General features: G+C 38.2%; 2 protein-coding genes and 1 pseudogene across 6 annotated transcripts in view; 1 reads left to right on the top strand and 2 right to left on the bottom strand.

Annotated features, from left to right (window-relative positions):
- LOC127411629 (pecanex-like protein 1) overlaps positions 1-1,708 on the bottom strand; it is a 47,369-nt gene extending 45,661 nt beyond the window's left edge. For all 5 annotated transcript variants that reach the window (XM_051647318.1, XM_051647319.1, XM_051647321.1 and 2 more), the window contains exon 1: positions 1,446-1,708. In XM_051647318.1, coding sequence (XP_051503278.1) covers positions 1,446-1,598 — 153 coding nt within the window. In that variant the 5' untranslated portion in view covers positions 1,599-1,708. The remainder of the gene's footprint in view (positions 1-1,445) is intronic.
- Positions 1,709-2,027: 319 nt separating this feature from the next.
- LOC127411666 (mediator of RNA polymerase II transcription subunit 6-like) lies at positions 2,028-7,626 on the bottom strand (annotated as a pseudogene).
- Positions 7,627-15,316: 7,690 nt separating this feature from the next.
- On the top strand, positions 15,317-18,359 carry LOC127411667 (tetratricopeptide repeat protein 9A-like). Its single transcript, XM_051647380.1, has 3 exons — positions 15,317-16,090; positions 17,182-17,364; positions 17,553-18,359. Exons 1-3 carry the CDS (start codon positions 15,646-15,648, stop codon positions 17,633-17,635), a joined length of 711 nt encoding a protein of 236 aa, XP_051503340.1. The 5' UTR covers positions 15,317-15,645; the 3' UTR covers positions 17,636-18,359.
- The last annotated feature ends 19 nt before the right edge of the window (positions 18,360-18,378 follow it).

Below are 18,378 nucleotides of genomic sequence, written 5' to 3'. Positions count from 1 at the left end.
CCACAGACTTTTTTCCTAAACAAAGGCAAACATTTCTAACACTAACTCCTCCTAGAGCTTTCAAGTAGGGATGCAATGATATGTATATGTATATTTTTGGCCGAAATCGATACTGACTTTAACAAAAACCTATAGGCCGACACCACAGTTTTGTCAGTTACCTTATTTTGTCATCAGATAACTGTTTTACTTAGGAATGCTTAAAAATGCATAAAGAGGTACAAAAGCTTCTTTCTTTTTTTTACTGTTCTAACAAGAAATAATTTCCAATATATATAATTTCCGATATCTCAGAAATCAAAGTCTGCTGATTTCAAAGCATTTTGGATGGTTACCCTCATCATGTAGGCTATAGCTAAGTGGCATTTTCACAATTGTCACATCCGTTTATGCCAATTTTTCCACATTAACAAGGAATGGAAAAGATGTAAATTAATATTACGTGTTTTTGGGAGTGCCAACCCTATACATATTGTGGCTATTAGCCAATTATTTCTGGATTGTGCAATTGAATTCACAGAGTTTTTACAAAGTGTGTTACTAATTAATTATAAATAAACCATCTGTTTTTCATATTGGTGTTTTCATGCTTATTACCAATATGCCGATGGTTTTAATTTGGTCAATAATTGGCCGATAAATATAGGCAGTGTATCCCTAATTTCAAGCTACATCTATCAAACTTGGTACAGACCTTCGGTCTGTTCTGATGCGTGCTATGTCTTATCCAACCGATCAGACTTTTGGTTTTTCTGTATCTGACCTTCAAAGTGGCCAAAATCCCATAGACTTATATTGGCATATCTATATGTCTCTCTGTCTATCTATTTGTTTTTCTTTTGGACCTATAAATCCTTCGAAATTCAAGCTTTTTAGACAAATCTTTTTCAACTTTCAGGCCAAGCTATATGATAAACTCATAATTTGTCTAGTTCAATAATAAGTACAGATTAGATTTAAGCACAATCCCACAAAACATGGCAGTCACAAGCAAAACCCACACCAGAACTAAACAGAAAATCCTGCATAAACAGTTAAAACCTAAACAAAGACTTACTTTTAAACAGAACTGAATTGATTCAGCTGTAATAAAGCTGTTCCTACACACAGATCACATAAGAAATACAGTGTAGAGACCAGCATAACTAACAGAGGGAGAGAGTGATAGAGCTGGATAAGAGATGAATAGAGAGAGAGAGAAGGGACAGATGGATGATAAAGAGAAGGAAGAAAAGGGATGGAGAGATGAGACATAAAGAGAAAGATAGTTTGAGTGTGATGGAGAGAAAGAGAAATTGTGGAGAGGACACGGATGGATGGGCAGAGAGGGACTGAGAAAGACAGACGAATGGAGAGAGCAGAAAGAGATGGAGAGAGGGATACAGGAGGGTTAGAGAATGTAGGTAGAAGGATAGAAGAGAAAGACGGACGGCTGCATCTCTCACCATATAGAGTGTGAATGGGAGGCAGAGCAGCAGCAGCCACAGGTAAAGGTGAAGCGCGTTCACGAAGGTGTTCTGGTGCGGGTCGTAGTACCACCCGCCCGTCACCGACGCCCACACGCCCTGCCGCATGATCTGCAGGGTCTGCGACCCCATATTTACCACCCTAACCCCTGTTTAGCCGTCTCGGTGCAGGACGCACGGCGCTGGCCCGTCGAGCCCCGTCGCAGCCATCTTCTTCTCTGCGGTCCTCCGGCTCTGCGCTGCCCGTCCCGTCGTGCTTCGCGCGCCTCCTGTCACTCGCGCACAGCTCGAGCAGAGTGGCGTTGCGCGTGCTGGAGACGCGGGTTATTCTGTAGCGCCTCCGCGTGGTGCACGCGAGAGTCGACCAAGAAAAACATCTGGGGCGACGCTGTTAAAAAGCGCTGTGATTTTTAACAACCTCTTTACCTAAAAATAATATTTAATAAATAATCTTATTAAAATCCTCTTAGTCAATGGTTGGTTATTTTTCTCAATTAAAAAAAAAAAAAAAAAAAAAGATATTTGAGAAAAATCAATTTTATTCATTTTAACGCACCGTTATGTATTCATGCATTGAATCCGGTTACTGTGCGCATTCAGGTGGAATAAATTAGGTCAAGCCTGGTTGTATTTGGGTCATATGCATAAAACTGAAACATTTGCAGAATTTATTTGTTGGGTGTAAATCTGTTTTTAGCGCACCAAAAACAGCGCTGTTCATATTCATGCACAAGCAAAAATGAAGCGCCTCTCCATCTGTCCACAAGAGGGCGCTGCGCACAATATAATCTCAATCGGAGGACCAAAACCCCAAACATCCTAATAAACAATAACATCTATCACAATTATAGCTAAGTTATTGTATCACAAAGGATGTGCAAAGACTGAGCTTTAATCAGCAGAAAAGGTCTGTGAAACATATGCATGAAAACAAATCAGACAGCACAAATGTTCTGAAAAACTGACACCGAATTTAATCACAGCTTCTCTCAGTAGTGTGTGTGAGAGCTCATGGCACAATAATAAAACTCAGCAACACTGAAATACAGAAAATGTAACACAGAAAATTCACTTCCCTTATTAGAAAAACAACTACTATTAAATTATGAAGAAAACTCATTTATTTACAGTAACTGTAACACAGTCCACCTTTAGTTAGCTGGTCTTGAGACTCGCTCACAGGAGTATGCGTGTTTAATCTTTGTGTGTTTTATGCAGTCCTTCAACACTACAGCAAGGCTGTAAGGAACCATCAGCGCGTCACTGCAGGCGAGCACGTTTCTCAGGGGGTGGTTTGTTAGTGTTAGGGTTGGGGTTGGGGGTGGGGGGGCTGGGCGAGCAGGGCCAGGTGGGGCTGGAGGTTTTGTCTCTCTCTCTTCTTGAGGCTTCGCTGTCTCAGGTGCCACTTCTGGCTCTTTCTTTACCTCCACTATGGAGAAAATGAGAAGGAGAGCTATTAAAAAAACTACGCATTTGCACTGAACGCAGGCTACATCTCATGTCACCAAATTTAAAACAAAACTTGTGTTAGTGACAAATGGGGTGGTCATGATAGAAAATGAATAATTGAGTGCTTTCTGTATGTGGTTTTATAGAAGATCCACCATCAAATTAAATTTCAAAACAATTCTATATGGCCTTAAGTTTAAAATGGCTTCCTGTACCTACAGCAATTTTTTGTCCACAGTAATGTCAGCTAGGTCAACCTCTACATGTATTGGGTTGGATATATTGCAAGTCTGGCAATATTGCAGCATGAAGAAAAGACTATCTGAAAATCCAATGCAATATGATACTGACTCATAGCTACCATAAATATGTAATGCCATCTACAATAATAATATAGCAGCTTGTTTCTCAACCCTACAAATAAACAACGTTCATTTTCCATGTGCTACAATGTATTGCTGGTGCGATTTTGAGACATGTTCTGCAAAAATATCCATCATCTCACTGACTTGACACTTTGCCTATAATTTACTGATTCGTTTAAAGGGGTCATGACAAGAGGAATCAAATTTTCCTTAATATTTTGACGTATAAGAGGTCATTGTTCTATAAAAAAACATACTGCAAGTTTCAGAACTCAAAACTTCCTCCTCAAAAACGACACGTCTTCTACTGCCTCCACATTGTGATGTGACATTTGCATCTGACCGCCTCCACAATAGGGCTGCAACTAACGATTATTTTGATAATCGACTAATCTAATTATTATTAGATTGATTATTCGACTATTCTGGCGATAACTGCGACAATTAATCATTTGCTCTTAACCGACAATTCAGCTTGTGCCTTGAGTTAAGAGGTTGTGTTAAACTTGTGCTTACTAAAAAAAAAAAAAAAAGAGGACAAAAGCATCTTTTAAAAATACCACTAAATTACAGGGAAGAAATACTTGATACTTTAATAAAAAATAATTGTATTATCTTCTGCAGTATAGCTCCTAGAGTAAATGTACCTTGTTTTAAAGGATTTTTAGATATTTATATTGGAAAACAAGCCAAAAAAGACTAATTAAAAACTTATTTTGCTTATATAAACTTAGTGTATAATGGGCTGTGATTACCCTCTCTCACCTTTTTGTTCACTTGATTTCGATCCATCTTTAACTAAAAAACAAACTCTCTCTTCTTAATAGAGCTGTGTATCACCGATTTCTTCACAATAAGATACACACTGCGACACATGTATTATGATTCAATATGTCGCGAGCCGTCACATTACCATCAGGAACACCTTAGGCTGTTTGAGTACTTTGGAGTGCACCTGGACAGTGAAACTATGTCTTAAACATGCACTCGACTTGAAGCGCTCCTCTCGCACGTCATCATTCGAGTTTCACGTGATCTCGTATTGTGTTAAATGAGATCAAACAACTATTCGACAACGAAAATTTTTGTCAATTTTTTTATTTTCTACGTTGTCGATAACGTCGACTAAGCTTTTTATCCCTACTCCACAACAACACATCAACGCCTACTTCACCGTTAATCACTTCTGTAGCGCCGCCCAGTAGGGGTTAGCAGTGAGATGGCAAGTAGAGAGAGCAGGGGCACGTTCAGCCCTGACAAAACATAGCGAAACGTTTATTTAAATGTAAACGGTGGTGCGTTGCACACCCTGTTGTGTTACGCAAGCGTTGCAACTATGGCAGCTGAGAAGGCCATTCTTTGCGTTCTTTTCAAAGAATTTTCGGAGCCTGATGAAATCGGTTTAAATACGTATTTAATACTACAAAATACGCTCGATGTTACAGTCACTGCCCTTGCTGTCCAGAATAGAGAGAACATCCCAATCGAGTGAAGTGATTTGTGGAAACTGTGGTTCCTAATTATGGTGATCCAGCATTTGCCTCACATTTGAGGATGACAAGGTAAACATTTCTTCTAATGTCTTCAACTGCTGCATACACCAAGCTGCAGTGGACACATTTGTAAAGGACTTTAGTTGGATCCATTGTGCGCACTGCCTTTTTAATACGGCGAGGTTTATATACACGCCGCTGCTGATTGGGTAACACCTCTGACACACCCACCAAATGAGAGAAAACACCTCAAAGCCCGTCACACACCGTTTCACACCATTTCGAGGAAACATGCTGTTCAATCCGGAAACCATAGCAAAATGGTGCACACCGTTTTGAGATTAAAAGTGCCCCAGGTCAGTCAAGAGCAGAGAGCCAATCATAACAGTGGGCATTAACTACCAAGTTTTTAAGGAGAAGCAGCACCAAAACCGAGCGTTTCTGACAGAGGGTCAGAATGAGGGTGGAAAATTATCATGTTTTACAAATATATGACTGTTTTTTTGTGCAAAAAACTTTACTAATATTATATGTGAACTTTAAGGAACATTTTAAAGTAAATACAAAAGCCATGTCATGAACCCTTTATGCATTTAGAAAATGTAAACTAATTTCCACTTGTAGTGTGTTACAAGGTGTGTGCGTGTATGGCTGAGTTAAGGCGTGTTTGTGTACCTGGAACGGGCTTTTCTCCTGGTTTATGCTGTAACACAGAGAGAGAAAATAACTGAAAGAGAGCTTAACCACAATCTGATGTCCTGACTTAACTACTTGAGAGACAACATTCAGAAAACTGTTTAAAATGTTTATAATACCTGATAGAAAGTTGGGGGAAATTTATTGCGTAGGTCCAGTAGCAGTGCGTCAACTCTCTGCCTCTGAAAAAATGAACTGGGCTCCTCTTTCCGCTTAGATTTAGGCTTTACCCTCTCTATAACCACAAACAACACACACATAGGTTTAGCACTTTTTTAGGGGATTTTCTCCCCTTTTCTCCCCAATTTGGCATGTCCAAGTCCTCGTGGTGGCGTAGTGACTCGCCTCAATCCGGGTGGCGGAGGACGAATCTCAGTTGCCTCCGCGTCCGAGACAGTCAATCCGCGCATTTTATCACGTGGCTTGTTGAGCGCATTACCGCTGAGACCTAGAGTGTTTGGAGGCTCACGCTATTCTCTGCGGCATCCACGCACAACTCACCACACCGAGAGCAAGAACCACATTATAGCGACCACGAGGAGGTTAACCCAACGTGACAATACCCACCCTAGCAACCGGGCCAACTGGTTGCTTAGGAAGCCTGACTGGAGTCACTCAGCCACCCTGGATTCGAACTTGCAACTCCAGCTGTGGTAGTCAGCATCTTTTCTTGCTGAGCTACCCAGGCCCCTGAAGCAGCTGTTCTTGAGAAATGTACCCTGCTGCTGTTTGTGTTCTCACCTTTCTCCTCCTGGTCTTTAAAGTGCCACCAGTACCCTTTGGATGGGTGGTATCTGCAGAAGGACATTGCCTCATCAAATGCTGACTGGATCCCATGAACAGCTGAGAGCTGGCACACATGAAAATAAACACTAAATATAAACATTCTTACAGGGAGAGGTTGAGTGGGGATAGCATTTGAGTACGAGAGACTGTAATCAGGTCAGTGAGTTTAAGTTATAAACACACCACTCTGGAATTGATGACTGATCCCAGGTCAGGCGCCTGATAAACCACTCCAGCTATGATGTAGTAGTCAGCAAGGGGGATCACTACAGGGAAAGTGAAGACAAGGAAACAGAATATAAAGAAGATACACAAGATATGTTTTACAATCTCTTAACATGAATTAAGACAAAAAAGAAGAGTGATTGCAGAGAGGAAGGACAAAGATGTCAAGGTAAACAGCAACAGCCACACAGGCAGTTAACAGAAGAAACAAATCAGCAGTGTGTCAGTGCACACCTTGTGTTGGCGACTGTCTCTGTTGCTTCCTGATGATGTACAGAATCGGTTCCTGAGCGTGAAGCAAAATATATTCCACACCTACCATCTGACTGCGCACACACACAGAGCAGAATTACACACGAAACACACAAACAGTCAGAACAGAAATCTACAAGATTTTCTTAATTGATTAGGGAATGTACCAAAAAAATTCAGCTGTAACAGAATACTACAGAGAAACATATGTGTTACATCTTCTGTGTCTGTGCTTTCAGCCTTAAATACTATTCATGTGTAACAGAGTATAGCCTTTATGCATGCTTGTTACTAATGACATTTATGCGAGTCGTTTTGCTTACTTGAGGTGATCCAGGGTTAATCTCTGCATCTTCACCACCTCGTTGTTGCAGGTGCGATCATAGAAAGGGTTGCTCCTCTCGGAGAAATACTCCAGCACATTACTGGGGTTCAGGATGGGCACCCAGCCACTGTCCACCCATGAGATGCCCAGCAGGTTATCTGACAAACAAAATAAAATCACATTCAAACGAGAAGCAAAGGTTATTTCTGTGCAAAGATGCGAAACATAAATACAACAAAAACAGTAAATTATACAAACTATACCATACAAATGCTGAATGTTTAGATGACACAGTGAGCCTCCGTCCACAACAAACCACAGCAACGCTGCTAAAGAAAATGTTTGCCTATTGCATTTTAATACACAATTTCCATTCGATAACGAAATGGATTCACCAATAATAAAGCGGTGAAAACATATACACACACACACACACACACGCACACACACATATATATATATATATATATATATATATATATATATATATATATATATATATGCCCTCAAAATATGTGGTAAAATACCTCTTAAATCCACCGACATTTTCCAGCACAGTCGCAGGCCGATGACGCAATGATCGTCGATGGTCTATGACAAATTCTTAAACGTTTTAATTGTATGATTCCTGATATTTATTTGAAATTTGTCAATTAAATTCTATGTTTTATACATTATACGAGAGAAGTGTCCGATGTTTTTTATTTAATCAATCTTGTCTTGCTTTTGTTTAAATAATTTTTACATAAGTGTAAATTATTCTTTTCCCCTCCCTGGCATATAATGTTTTGTCTTTTTGTATTTATGAAAAAAATCCTTCAGCTGTTTTTATTGTTTTTTGTTTTGTTTTGTTTTGTTTTTCTTTGCTTTGTTTTGTTATACTCCTATCACACACACACACACACACACACACACACACACACACACACACACACACACACAGAGAGAGAGAGAGAGAGAGAGAGAGAGAGAGAGAGAGAGAGAGAGAGAGATGTCTACATTACAACTAGACACAATATTTTTGATTTTAGGGAGATAATTTATTATAAAAAAAATAATAATAAAAAAAAAAGACTTATATTCTTAAAAAAAATAAATAAATAATAAAATAAAAAAATAAAAGGCCAAGTCAAGTCAACAAGACCATGAATACCATTTTTAGAACAAGGCAATGCTGGTTAAAGATCATCATCACAGTACATTCCAAACTGCAGGCAGTCACTGCCGGCAGACTTCTGCAAGAGTGCACTGCAGCGTAAAGCACCACTGGACTCTTGCAGATTAACAGGATTATATCAATTAAAAAAAAGATTAAGAGACCATTAAATTCCACTTCCACATGAGCCTCAGTCAAACCCTACAACCCCTATGTCAGTGAAATAAAAATGTCACAAAAACTAAGAGATGGCAATATACACCAGTAAGCTGGTCATAGTCAAGTCAAATTTCTTGTGATTTTCTCATTACAATATAGGTAGCAGTACAAATACAAGATATACCAAACAGTAATCTTCAAAGTAGTGCAATAACTGCAGTAAAAATATTTGACATATTTAGATGTTTAGACTTTTTTTTTTAGATATTTATATTTTATTGTTATTTTTTGACCAAATCAAATTATTAAACACACAAAAATAAAATACTGGCAGGACAGAAATAACATCAAAACAGAGAAAAAAATGAATATTATCCAGCCATAAACATAACAAAATACAAAGAATATACTAACCACTGTACAGTAGCCATATTTTGTCAGAACAATTGTAAATAATTGTTAATAAAAACAATGGTAATAACTGTTTTGTAAGGGTGCACAAAAACAAAGCAGCATTATAGAGTACAAAAGGGCTAAAGGCACACCTTATTAGGAAAATTTGCTTTTTTTGTCACAAAGTGTTTCAAGATTGAAATAATGCATTTCTTTTTTTATAGAATATTGATGGAGCAGCATAATTTGTGTGGGAAGAAAATAACGGATGGTTGCAAGGGAGCCTTTTACCCCACACTTGGGGTTAAAGACCCCCACATTTGGGGTAAAAGATAGTGATATTGTTTAAACAAAGTGTAGTTATAGGGCAAAATTTGTCAGCTTAGGGAAATAATTTTGAAACAATTAAGATGCTTTTTTGAGTAACAAATTAAGATAATAATTATTCCAAATAGCCACTTCAGAAAAGGATTAACAATTTTCTGTTCATTTCATTCACATTTGGCATTTTATAATATCTCAAGTATTCTATAAAAAAGAATCTCCATTGTGATTGGATCAGTCAATGTGAGCCCACTTTGAACACACTTTGAACATTTTTCATAACAATAACCCTGCTTAAGAAAAACAATATGTTTTATAGAGACAACAGGGGGGAAACTATCCTTTCCCTTATTTGTTTTAATACAGTTATTAAAAACTTTTGATTTAAACACCTTGAACAAAACTAAATATGTTAAATAAGTATTTTGTTTAAAAAAAAAACATAAATGTGATCATTTCAGGTATTCTCATATTTTACCATTTATTTCCAAGTACCTTGAATCAATAAGTAATTACATGCTTTCAGATGTCCATATTAATAATCTGTTTATATCAATGCGCCCGCATGAGTGTGTGTGTCTGTGTGTGTGTGCGAGTGTGTGTGTGTGTGTGTGTGTGTGTGTGTGTGTGCGAGTGTGTGTGTGTGCGTGTGTGGGTGGGTTTGGGTGGTTTACGAGGACTTTTTTTAGGTTACAAACTGGTAATTACAAGGGTATTATGCTATAAATGTGATTTATGAGGACATTTCTAGTGTCCCCATAATTCAAATTGCTTAAAAGCATACTAAACAATGTTTTTTTGAAAATGTAAAAATGCAGAAAGTTTTTTCTGAGTGTTAGGTTTAGGGTTAGGGGATAGAATCTATAGTAATATATATCTATAGTAATATATATAAAAATCATTATGTCTATGGAGAGTCCTCATAAGGGTAGCCACACCAATGTGTGTGTGTGTGTGTGTACATCTGCACATGTGTTTGTGTAAGTGCAAATTAAAGACTAGGCAAAGCAGAACTCCCAACTCAGTACGATTTACCGCAAACTGCATGACACACCCAGAAACACTCCACAACATCCGTACCAGCTAACCACACACACACACACACACACACACACACACACACACACACACACACACACACACACATACACACACATACACACACACCTGTGGGGGGAAAAGGTTTTAGTTGTTTAAGGAGCAGTTCACTTTTATTTAAATGCATGTGAGTAAACAATTACTTCACCATGGACATAATGAAAGAAAAGAAAACAGATCTGAATCAAGGGAGGATCAAAAAAGAAAAGCGAGATTCATCTGCTATTTAAACAGTGTCTCACAGCAGCTGTTTTTGTCTGTTGTGTGTGTGTGTGTGTGTCCTATGGAGATGGAATTGTTTCATATTAACATACGAATGGAAAGAGATTCACAAATAGAAAGTTGGTTCACAAATAAATTGAATGAGATTTATAAATATATGTTAGGGGTTTCACAATAATAAAGTGAATTCACAAAAAAAATAAAATGAGATTTGCAAATAAAAATATTATTTACAAATATATTTTTTGACTCACAAACACAACACTGTCCAGCATTTATTTGTGGATCAATTCCTGTGCATTTGCGGATCGCTACACGCATTTGTCGACTTTGAAACAAATCTAGCTCAAGATGTGCACACAAATTTACAAATAGGTAGACTCCACCCATCGTCTACTTAAGCCAATCAGATAACGGCCACATTACTCGGATCAGTCGTAGCACGTTCTATCTTCAACCAATCATGCTTCATTTTACTATCAGGACGGGATCAGAGTCACAGTGCTCTCATGGGCATGGAATCAAGCACTTACAGATAAACTCCAAGACCGCAAACGTTTAAAGAAACGCCATCAGAGGAATACTGTGACTTAAGGTTTGTATCATTTTCTCTCGGTTATAAACATGTGTAGTGTCTTGTTAAATGTCGACAGCTGAAAATTGCCCATTTGTAGAGTGTCCTGATCATTAGCTTTATAGCTAACCTGGCTGACTGTGTGAGTCTGCTATTTTAATTTTAACCAAGTTTCTTTACTGAAACTCCTAGCTACATAATGAAAAATGTATGTATGTGTTGTCAAACCCTTTACTTTTAATGTTACATGGCAGATTCTAACAGACACACTACTAGACACTACAAAAGATCAGTAGTACAGATAGTCAATCATATTAGATGATCTTAGGAGCACAAACTATAAATGAATACCCTATATTACGCAGTGTACAAGATCTGCTATGGCATTAATTTGGTTTCACATTATGTTAATGTATTAATTTTTTTTTATTGAAGTAATATTTCAAAGGATTTATATTTTTAGCAAGTAGTGTTATGGCAGACCAGTCCAATGTTACTCACAAGAAATAACCATGTTAACCCTGTAAAACAATGCAAGTTTCACTTATTTACTCAGGAAGTATATTGGCTGTGAGATACAGGAGGACAATAATAATAATAATAATAATAATAATAATATTAAAAGAGTTGCGAGGATACTGGAGAACTGGTGCTCTCTGCTCCACATCACAAAAAGATGGAAACAGTTGTGGGACTTTTGTGCTACTGGTGGCGAAACATCACAAAGCTCCACGGCCTAATCTTGTTTGTGTAACATGTTCATTCTATACAGTAATGGACTTGTTTTTAACGTGTAACTGTTATTTTATCCAATCATTTGTGCAGAATGCTCTTACCCTGACTAAGAGTATCCGTACCAGACAACTGATACAACACCATGATGTGGCAATGAGGATGTTCATGTTCAACACTCGAGCAAAATGCAAGCACTCCATTTGTAATGTTCAATTCCAGTGTTTGTGTGTGTAAATACATGTACACAAATGTATTGTCTTTTGCAGTTACATGCATGACATCCTGTAATTTGTAACCAAAATATCATACATTTTAGCCAACAGACTTGCATTAAAAAGTTTTTAAAAAACAAAAAACAGACACTCTTTAAAACCTGTTTACCTCAAAATGCCTTGATAGAACTCAATAAAAGATTTGTCAACTGAATGACAAAAAATATTTTGTCAAATGAGATGTCATCATTTATACTCACATTCATGTTGTTCCAAACCCAAACGACTGACTTTCTTCTGTGGGATGACCTCAAAAGGATATGTCAGGAATTATGATAGGGACTCATACTGACAGCCTCACTTTCATTTCAGCCTCATTAGCAGAATCTACATTTTACAATGTATTCTCATATTCCACAGAAGAAAGTCAATAGTACAGGTTTTAAAAAAAAGACATGAGGTTGAGTAAATGACAGAATTTTCATTTTTAAGTAAGTCAACCCAAAGACAATGTTACGGTTGATTTAAATTTTGTATTGCACTTTCATTTCAAAACATCACATTGTGACTTAAAAGAAATCAAACATAACAGAAAATAAAGAATCTCATATTAGACATTTTAAAAGGTAAGTAAAAGTAAGTAAACATTAGGGGTGTAATGGTTCGCAGAAGTCACGGTTCGGTACGTACCTCGGTTTTGGGGTCACGGTTCGATACAAGTTCAGTACAACAGGAAAAAGCAACAAATCCCAAATGCTAGTTTTTTTTTAATATATTTATTTTGAACAGACAGTAGTGCAAATTACAGTTTGTTCCACCTAGCGGCATTTAGTCCCCCCTGAGGTTGTTGGTACAATACAGCCTCCTTTAGTGTATTAAGCACTAAACAGTAAACAGAATGCACTCTTACATAGGTCATATTTTTTTGTAGGGCTGATAAATAACAAAAGGTATTTGGTCACAATCAGCTACAAAACTGAAAAGCATCTCTTTTGTTATAAAAGTACAAAAAAATTAGAATAATGAAAAATAAAACTTGTGCATTAGGAGAAGGAGTGTTACAATTTGTTCCACTTAAACTATATGTTGTTTGTGTATATGCCAATTGCCTGGGTAATGACTTTGGCCCTGTCTGCTCTCACATCTAGATGCTGGTTAAAAGCTGCAGGGATAAGTTTTTGCACTCCTGTCATCTTTTTCTGCCTAGCTCCGGTGATTGGCAAATCTGGGTGATGTCGTCTGATATTTGTTAGCATGTTGGACATATTTCCACTCACATACCGTACAGCTGCCTTACATTGTCGACACACCGTCCTCGTCCTATCTACCACTCGCACTCCACTGCTGCCGTATTTCACTGGGAACCCGAAACTTTCCCACACTGCTGATTTAAAACAAGTAGGCGGGTCTTCTAGCTCTTGCGTGTCATCTGAACTCACCATTCTTGTTTTGGGTTGGTGCATAGATGGTGTCTTCTTCTTCTTCTGCTCTTTTTCCTGTTGTGGCGGTTAGCAAAAAGTGTTGCATTAATGTGCGCCCCCTTCTGGATTGGAGTGTGGATTGCCTGTGACTGACTCAGATGTATTCTTCGTCTGACTGCATGCACCGAACCGTGACATCAGTACCGTGACGGTTTGGGACGAATACATGTACCGTTACACCCCTAGTAAACATTATTTATATAGCACATTTATACACAGCTTACACTGACCAAAGTGCTGTACAGAATAATGATAAACACATTATGAAATATATAATGCAATAAATCAATAATTAAGAAACAAATGTAACAACAGATGGGTAGCAAACAGACAACTTTATAATTCAATAAAATACTATTTTTAAAAAACCAGTGAATAAAAATGCATTTTAAGCCTAGGCTTAAAAACAGAGATAGAAGAAGCATTCCTTATGTCAAGTGGCAACTGATTCCACAAACGAGGAGCAGCGGCTGCAAAGCGTCTATCAACTTTAAGCTTTAGATGTGACTGAGGGACATGTAAAAGAGCTTTATCCACAGATCTGAGGGACTTATTAATTGAATATGGAAGAATAAGATCTTTAATGTATGATGGGGCCTGATCATTGAGGGCTTTAAAGAAAAACAACAGAATCTTAAACTGAATTCTAAAGTGAACGGGAAGCCAGTGAAGAGCATGTCCTGTATTGGAGCTGGAACCACTGAGTTTTGGAGCAGGTGAGTCAAGTGCTCAAAGTTGATGGGCAGTACAGAAGGGAAATATCTGAAAAAGATGGCAATAACCAATGAGTCAATTATCACTGTCAGAACATGATACTGTATTTTAGAAAGGGACCCCGTAATAGTACCTCCTAAAATATTCACACAAAAGTGCTAAAATGCAAAATTCTAGTAAATATTACCTTACAACTGTTTTTATTAAATACATTAACATAATGTGAAACCAAATTAATGCCATAGCAGATCTTGTACACTGTGTAATATAGGGTATTAATTTATGGTTTGTGCTCCAAAGATCATCTAATATGATTGATGTTTTATAAAGACACTATCTGTACTACTGATTTTTGTAGTGTCAAGTAGTGTGTCTGTTTGGATCTGCCATGTAATATTAAGAGTAAAGGTTTTGATGACACATTTCAGTCAAGAAACATGGTTAAAATTAAAATAGCAGACTCATACAGTCAGCCAGGTTAGCTATAAAGCTAATGTTCAGGACACAAATGGGCAATTTTCAGCTGTCGACATTTAACAAGACACTACACATGTTTATAACCGAGAGAAAATTATACGAACCTTAAGTCACAGTATTCCTCTGATGGCGTCCGTTTCTTTAAAAGTTTGCGGTCTTGGAGTTTATCTGTATATGCTTGATTCCATGCCCATGAGAGCACTGTGACTCTGATCCCGCCCTGATAGTAAAACGAAGCGTGATTGGTTGAAGATAGAACGTGCTACAATTGGTCAGAGTAATGTGGCAGTTATCTGATTGGTTTGAGTAGACGACGGGTGGAGTCTACCTATTTGTAAATTTGTGTGCACATCTTGAGCTAGATTTGTTCAAAATCGTCAAATGCGTGTAGTGATCTGCAAATGCACAGGAATTGATCCACAAATAAATGCTGGACAGAGTTGTGTTTGTGAGTTAAAAAAAATATTTGTAAATATTTTTTTTATTTGCAAATCTCATTTTATTTATTTGTGAATTCACTTTATTATTGTGAAACTCCTAACATATATTTATAAATCTCATTATTTTTATTTGTGAATTCATTTAATATTTGTGAAACTCCTTACATTTATTTGTGGATCTCATTAAATTTATTTGTGAACCAACTTTTTATTTGTAAATCTCTTTCCATTTGTATGTTAATATGAAACAAAAATAACCCCATACAAACCGGTTCTCGCGGTTTGAAATGCTGTCATCATCATCCGTGATGACAGCATTTCTTAAGGGCAGCGCAAGCACGATTGCATCAAGCCGCATGCTCACTCCCGTTTGAGTCATTCGGTAAGAGCAGGACGTGCCTAGCCCTGTGCGTTCCGTTACACAAAAAGGAGAGGTGGGGAGGGAATATACCATCAGGGAATCCATCTTTTACAGTAAAAGGAAATAGCGTAGAGCGCGCTGAAAGACGCTACACACGAGGATGCGAAGGCGCACAGAGCGGTAACAAGAAGCAGATAGCGAACTCGAGACATCTGCATCCCCATACAGTAGTTGGATCGGTGATGAGTGTGGACAAGGTTAGATCTGAAGCAATGCTCCGCAACAGAAACGGCGCGATGAGCGTCATGAGCAGCTCTACCGGTCAGTCACCGTGCGTCGTGCAGCCTCCCGGTAGCCGAAGCCGCGGAGACGCGCGCCACCCGCCGCACGCGCCCCATCAGAGCGGATCTGTGAAACCACAAAACGAGCCTGCAGAACTGGTGAAACGAGCGCTGGACTTCAAGACGCAGGGCACGCAGTGCTACAAGGATAAAAAATACCGCGAGGCCATCGGGAAGTACCACCGCGCGCTGCTGGAAATGAAGGGTCTCTGTCGCGTGCTAGGGGATCCGGACACCATCAAGTCCCCGTCAACCGTCCTGACGAGCATCAGTAAATCCAGCCTGACGGACGAGCAGAAAGGCGCGGTGGAGAACGCGGAGCTGGAGTGTTACAACAGCCTGGCAGGTGTGAAAGTACATCATAAGCATGCCAAGGGGACGCATTTGGACCATTTTGAGCTTTCCATTCCTGAATATGTGGTTACAGACTTGAATGAAACTAAGGAGTAAGGAGTGGGATTCTGTGTGTAATGTGTCCAGTTCTGCATGCAAATTGACGTCATGGCTCACGCTATGAGGTTAAATTGTGCAAAAATACCATGACTAAGCATAAACTATAATAATCCTAAACCTAAATTAGCAATGGAAAACAGCCCTGTTGGGAAAAACAAAAACAAATAACAAAAAAGCTGGTGATTTGGCTGATTTTAGGGGGGTTTTAGGCACTGTTCAGGCAGGGAGACAAGTTTAAAGGAATATTCCTGGTTCAATACAAGTTAAGCTTAATCGACAACATTTGCGGCATAATGTCGATTACCACAAACATTTATTTTGATAAATAATTTGTCCCTCCTTTTCTAAAAAAAAAAAAAAAAAAAAAAAGCAAAAATCTTGGTTCCAGTGAGGCACTTACAATGGAAGTGAATGGGGCCAATCCGTTAACGTTAAAATACTGTTTCAAAAGTATAGCCACAAGACCTAAACAATATGTGTGTTCATTTAAATATGTATTTTAGTGTGATCAATTCACTTACTAACCTTTTCTGTGTAAAGTTATATCTAAATTTAAAAATTTGTTACCATGACTTCATAACACGTAAACCCCGTATGCCCAGTAAACTACTATTTAAATAACTTTACAGCTCAAATAATACAAGGAATAATAGTTTTAACAGAAGAATTAATGTAAATGATTTTATAAAATTTTAAGCTTCATATTTCTCACTTTAAACCCTCCAAAAATTGGCCCCATTCACTTCCATTGTAAGTGCCTCAGGGAGACTTCAGTTTTTGCCTTTTTAAAGAAAAGGAGGGACGAGTTAAAACATTTTTTTGTTGTTATAAACATTATGCCACAAATGCGGTCGATTGAGCTCAATTTGTGTTAAACCCAGAATATTCCTTTAAACCATCTAATACCATCTTGGCTAGTTTTGCTGTTTTTTTTTTTTTTTTTTTTTTCAGCAGGGAGATCCCCATAATTCCTGTTGTGTGTAGCTTGTCTGTTGCAGATGGAGCTGGTAAATTATGAACGAGTAAAAGAATACTGTCTGAAGGTTTTGAGAAAAGAGGGCGAGAATTTTAAAGCTCTGTATCGCTCTGGTGTGGCGTATTATCACCTGGGAGACTTCAGCAAAGCCTTGCACTACCTGAAGGAGTCGCACAAACAACAGCCCTCAGGTTAGTCAGTTCACACACACACACACACACACACACACACACACACACACCACTACACAATCAGATCTCAAATTCAGTGCTTCTGCTGTAATTATACACTGCAGATTTATCTGTCACTACACTTCCTGTCAGCATTTTCTGTGTTAAAACAGCTGTTTCCTATTTGTCTGTGTGTTTGTGTGGAACAGACACTAATGTCATCCGCTACATTCAGCTCACGGAAATGAAGATTCGCCGAAATGCCCAGAGAGAGAAATCTGAAGTTCTGTAAACAACTCCTGCATTATTAGCTTTCTGCTACAGACACCCCACACTCCCCTCATCACACTCTCTGTGGATGATGTTTTGCATTTCATGGAAGACTTGATTCCAGTGAGGGTCTGTCTCAGCTGACTTCCTGTCTCTGAATTAGACTGAAGAGCTGAATCAGGTGTGCTGTGCCCTTCTGTAGACTGTGGAGACCACAAATGCCATTTACTGAACTTTTTGAAGGATTAATTATTAGTGGCATACAAAGGTTTAGTTATTATTGTTTGATTTTTTTCTTTCTTTCTTTCTAACAAACAAACAAACAGATAAAACTGGTTTTGGTCTCACAGGGTGATTGAAGTCTTAAGTTGTGCTCCACAGAACACACTTTGTAGATCTTTTTGTGGCTGATGTAACAGTTTCCATTTGTAAATGCAGCTTTTTTAGTTTTCATATTGTTTTTTGGATCATGATGATTCTGCTGTCATGATTCAGAAATTCTAAATCAGAGATTCTGATTCAGAACCTAACTGCCAACTAAACAGATGTCACCAGTTTTTCTGTGAACACATGAAGCTCCGACATTTGAAGTGCAATTAAGTGTCACTACCAGTGAACATGATGCCAACACTTATCATATACAGCCTACTCTTCACGTAAAGGAATAGTTCACCCAAAAATGAAAATTCTCTCATCATTTACTCACCCTCATGCCATCCCAGATGTGTATGACTTTATTTTTTCTGCAGAACACAAAGATTTTTA

The sequence above is a fragment of the Myxocyprinus asiaticus genome, chromosome 21 (genome assembly GCF_019703515.2).
Source record: "Myxocyprinus asiaticus isolate MX2 ecotype Aquarium Trade chromosome 21, UBuf_Myxa_2, whole genome shotgun sequence".
Lineage (NCBI taxonomy): Eukaryota > Metazoa > Chordata > Actinopteri > Cypriniformes > Catostomidae > Myxocyprinus > Myxocyprinus asiaticus.
Note: the sequence above shows the minus strand (reverse complement) of the source record. Positions and strands in the feature narration are given on the sequence as shown.

Coding starts and splice junctions, on each gene's coding strand:
- LOC127411667 (XM_051647380.1), top strand. CDS start 15,646: ATGAGTGTGGACAAGGTTAGATCTGAAGCAATGCTCCGCAACAGAAAC. Junction 16,091..17,181: donor GTGTTACAACAGCCTGGCAG/GTGTGAAAGTAC, acceptor TGTTGTGTGTAG/CTTGTCTGTTGCAGATGGAG. Junction 17,365..17,552: donor GCACAAACAACAGCCCTCAG/GTTAGTCAGTTC, acceptor TGTGTGGAACAG/ACACTAATGTCATCCGCTAC.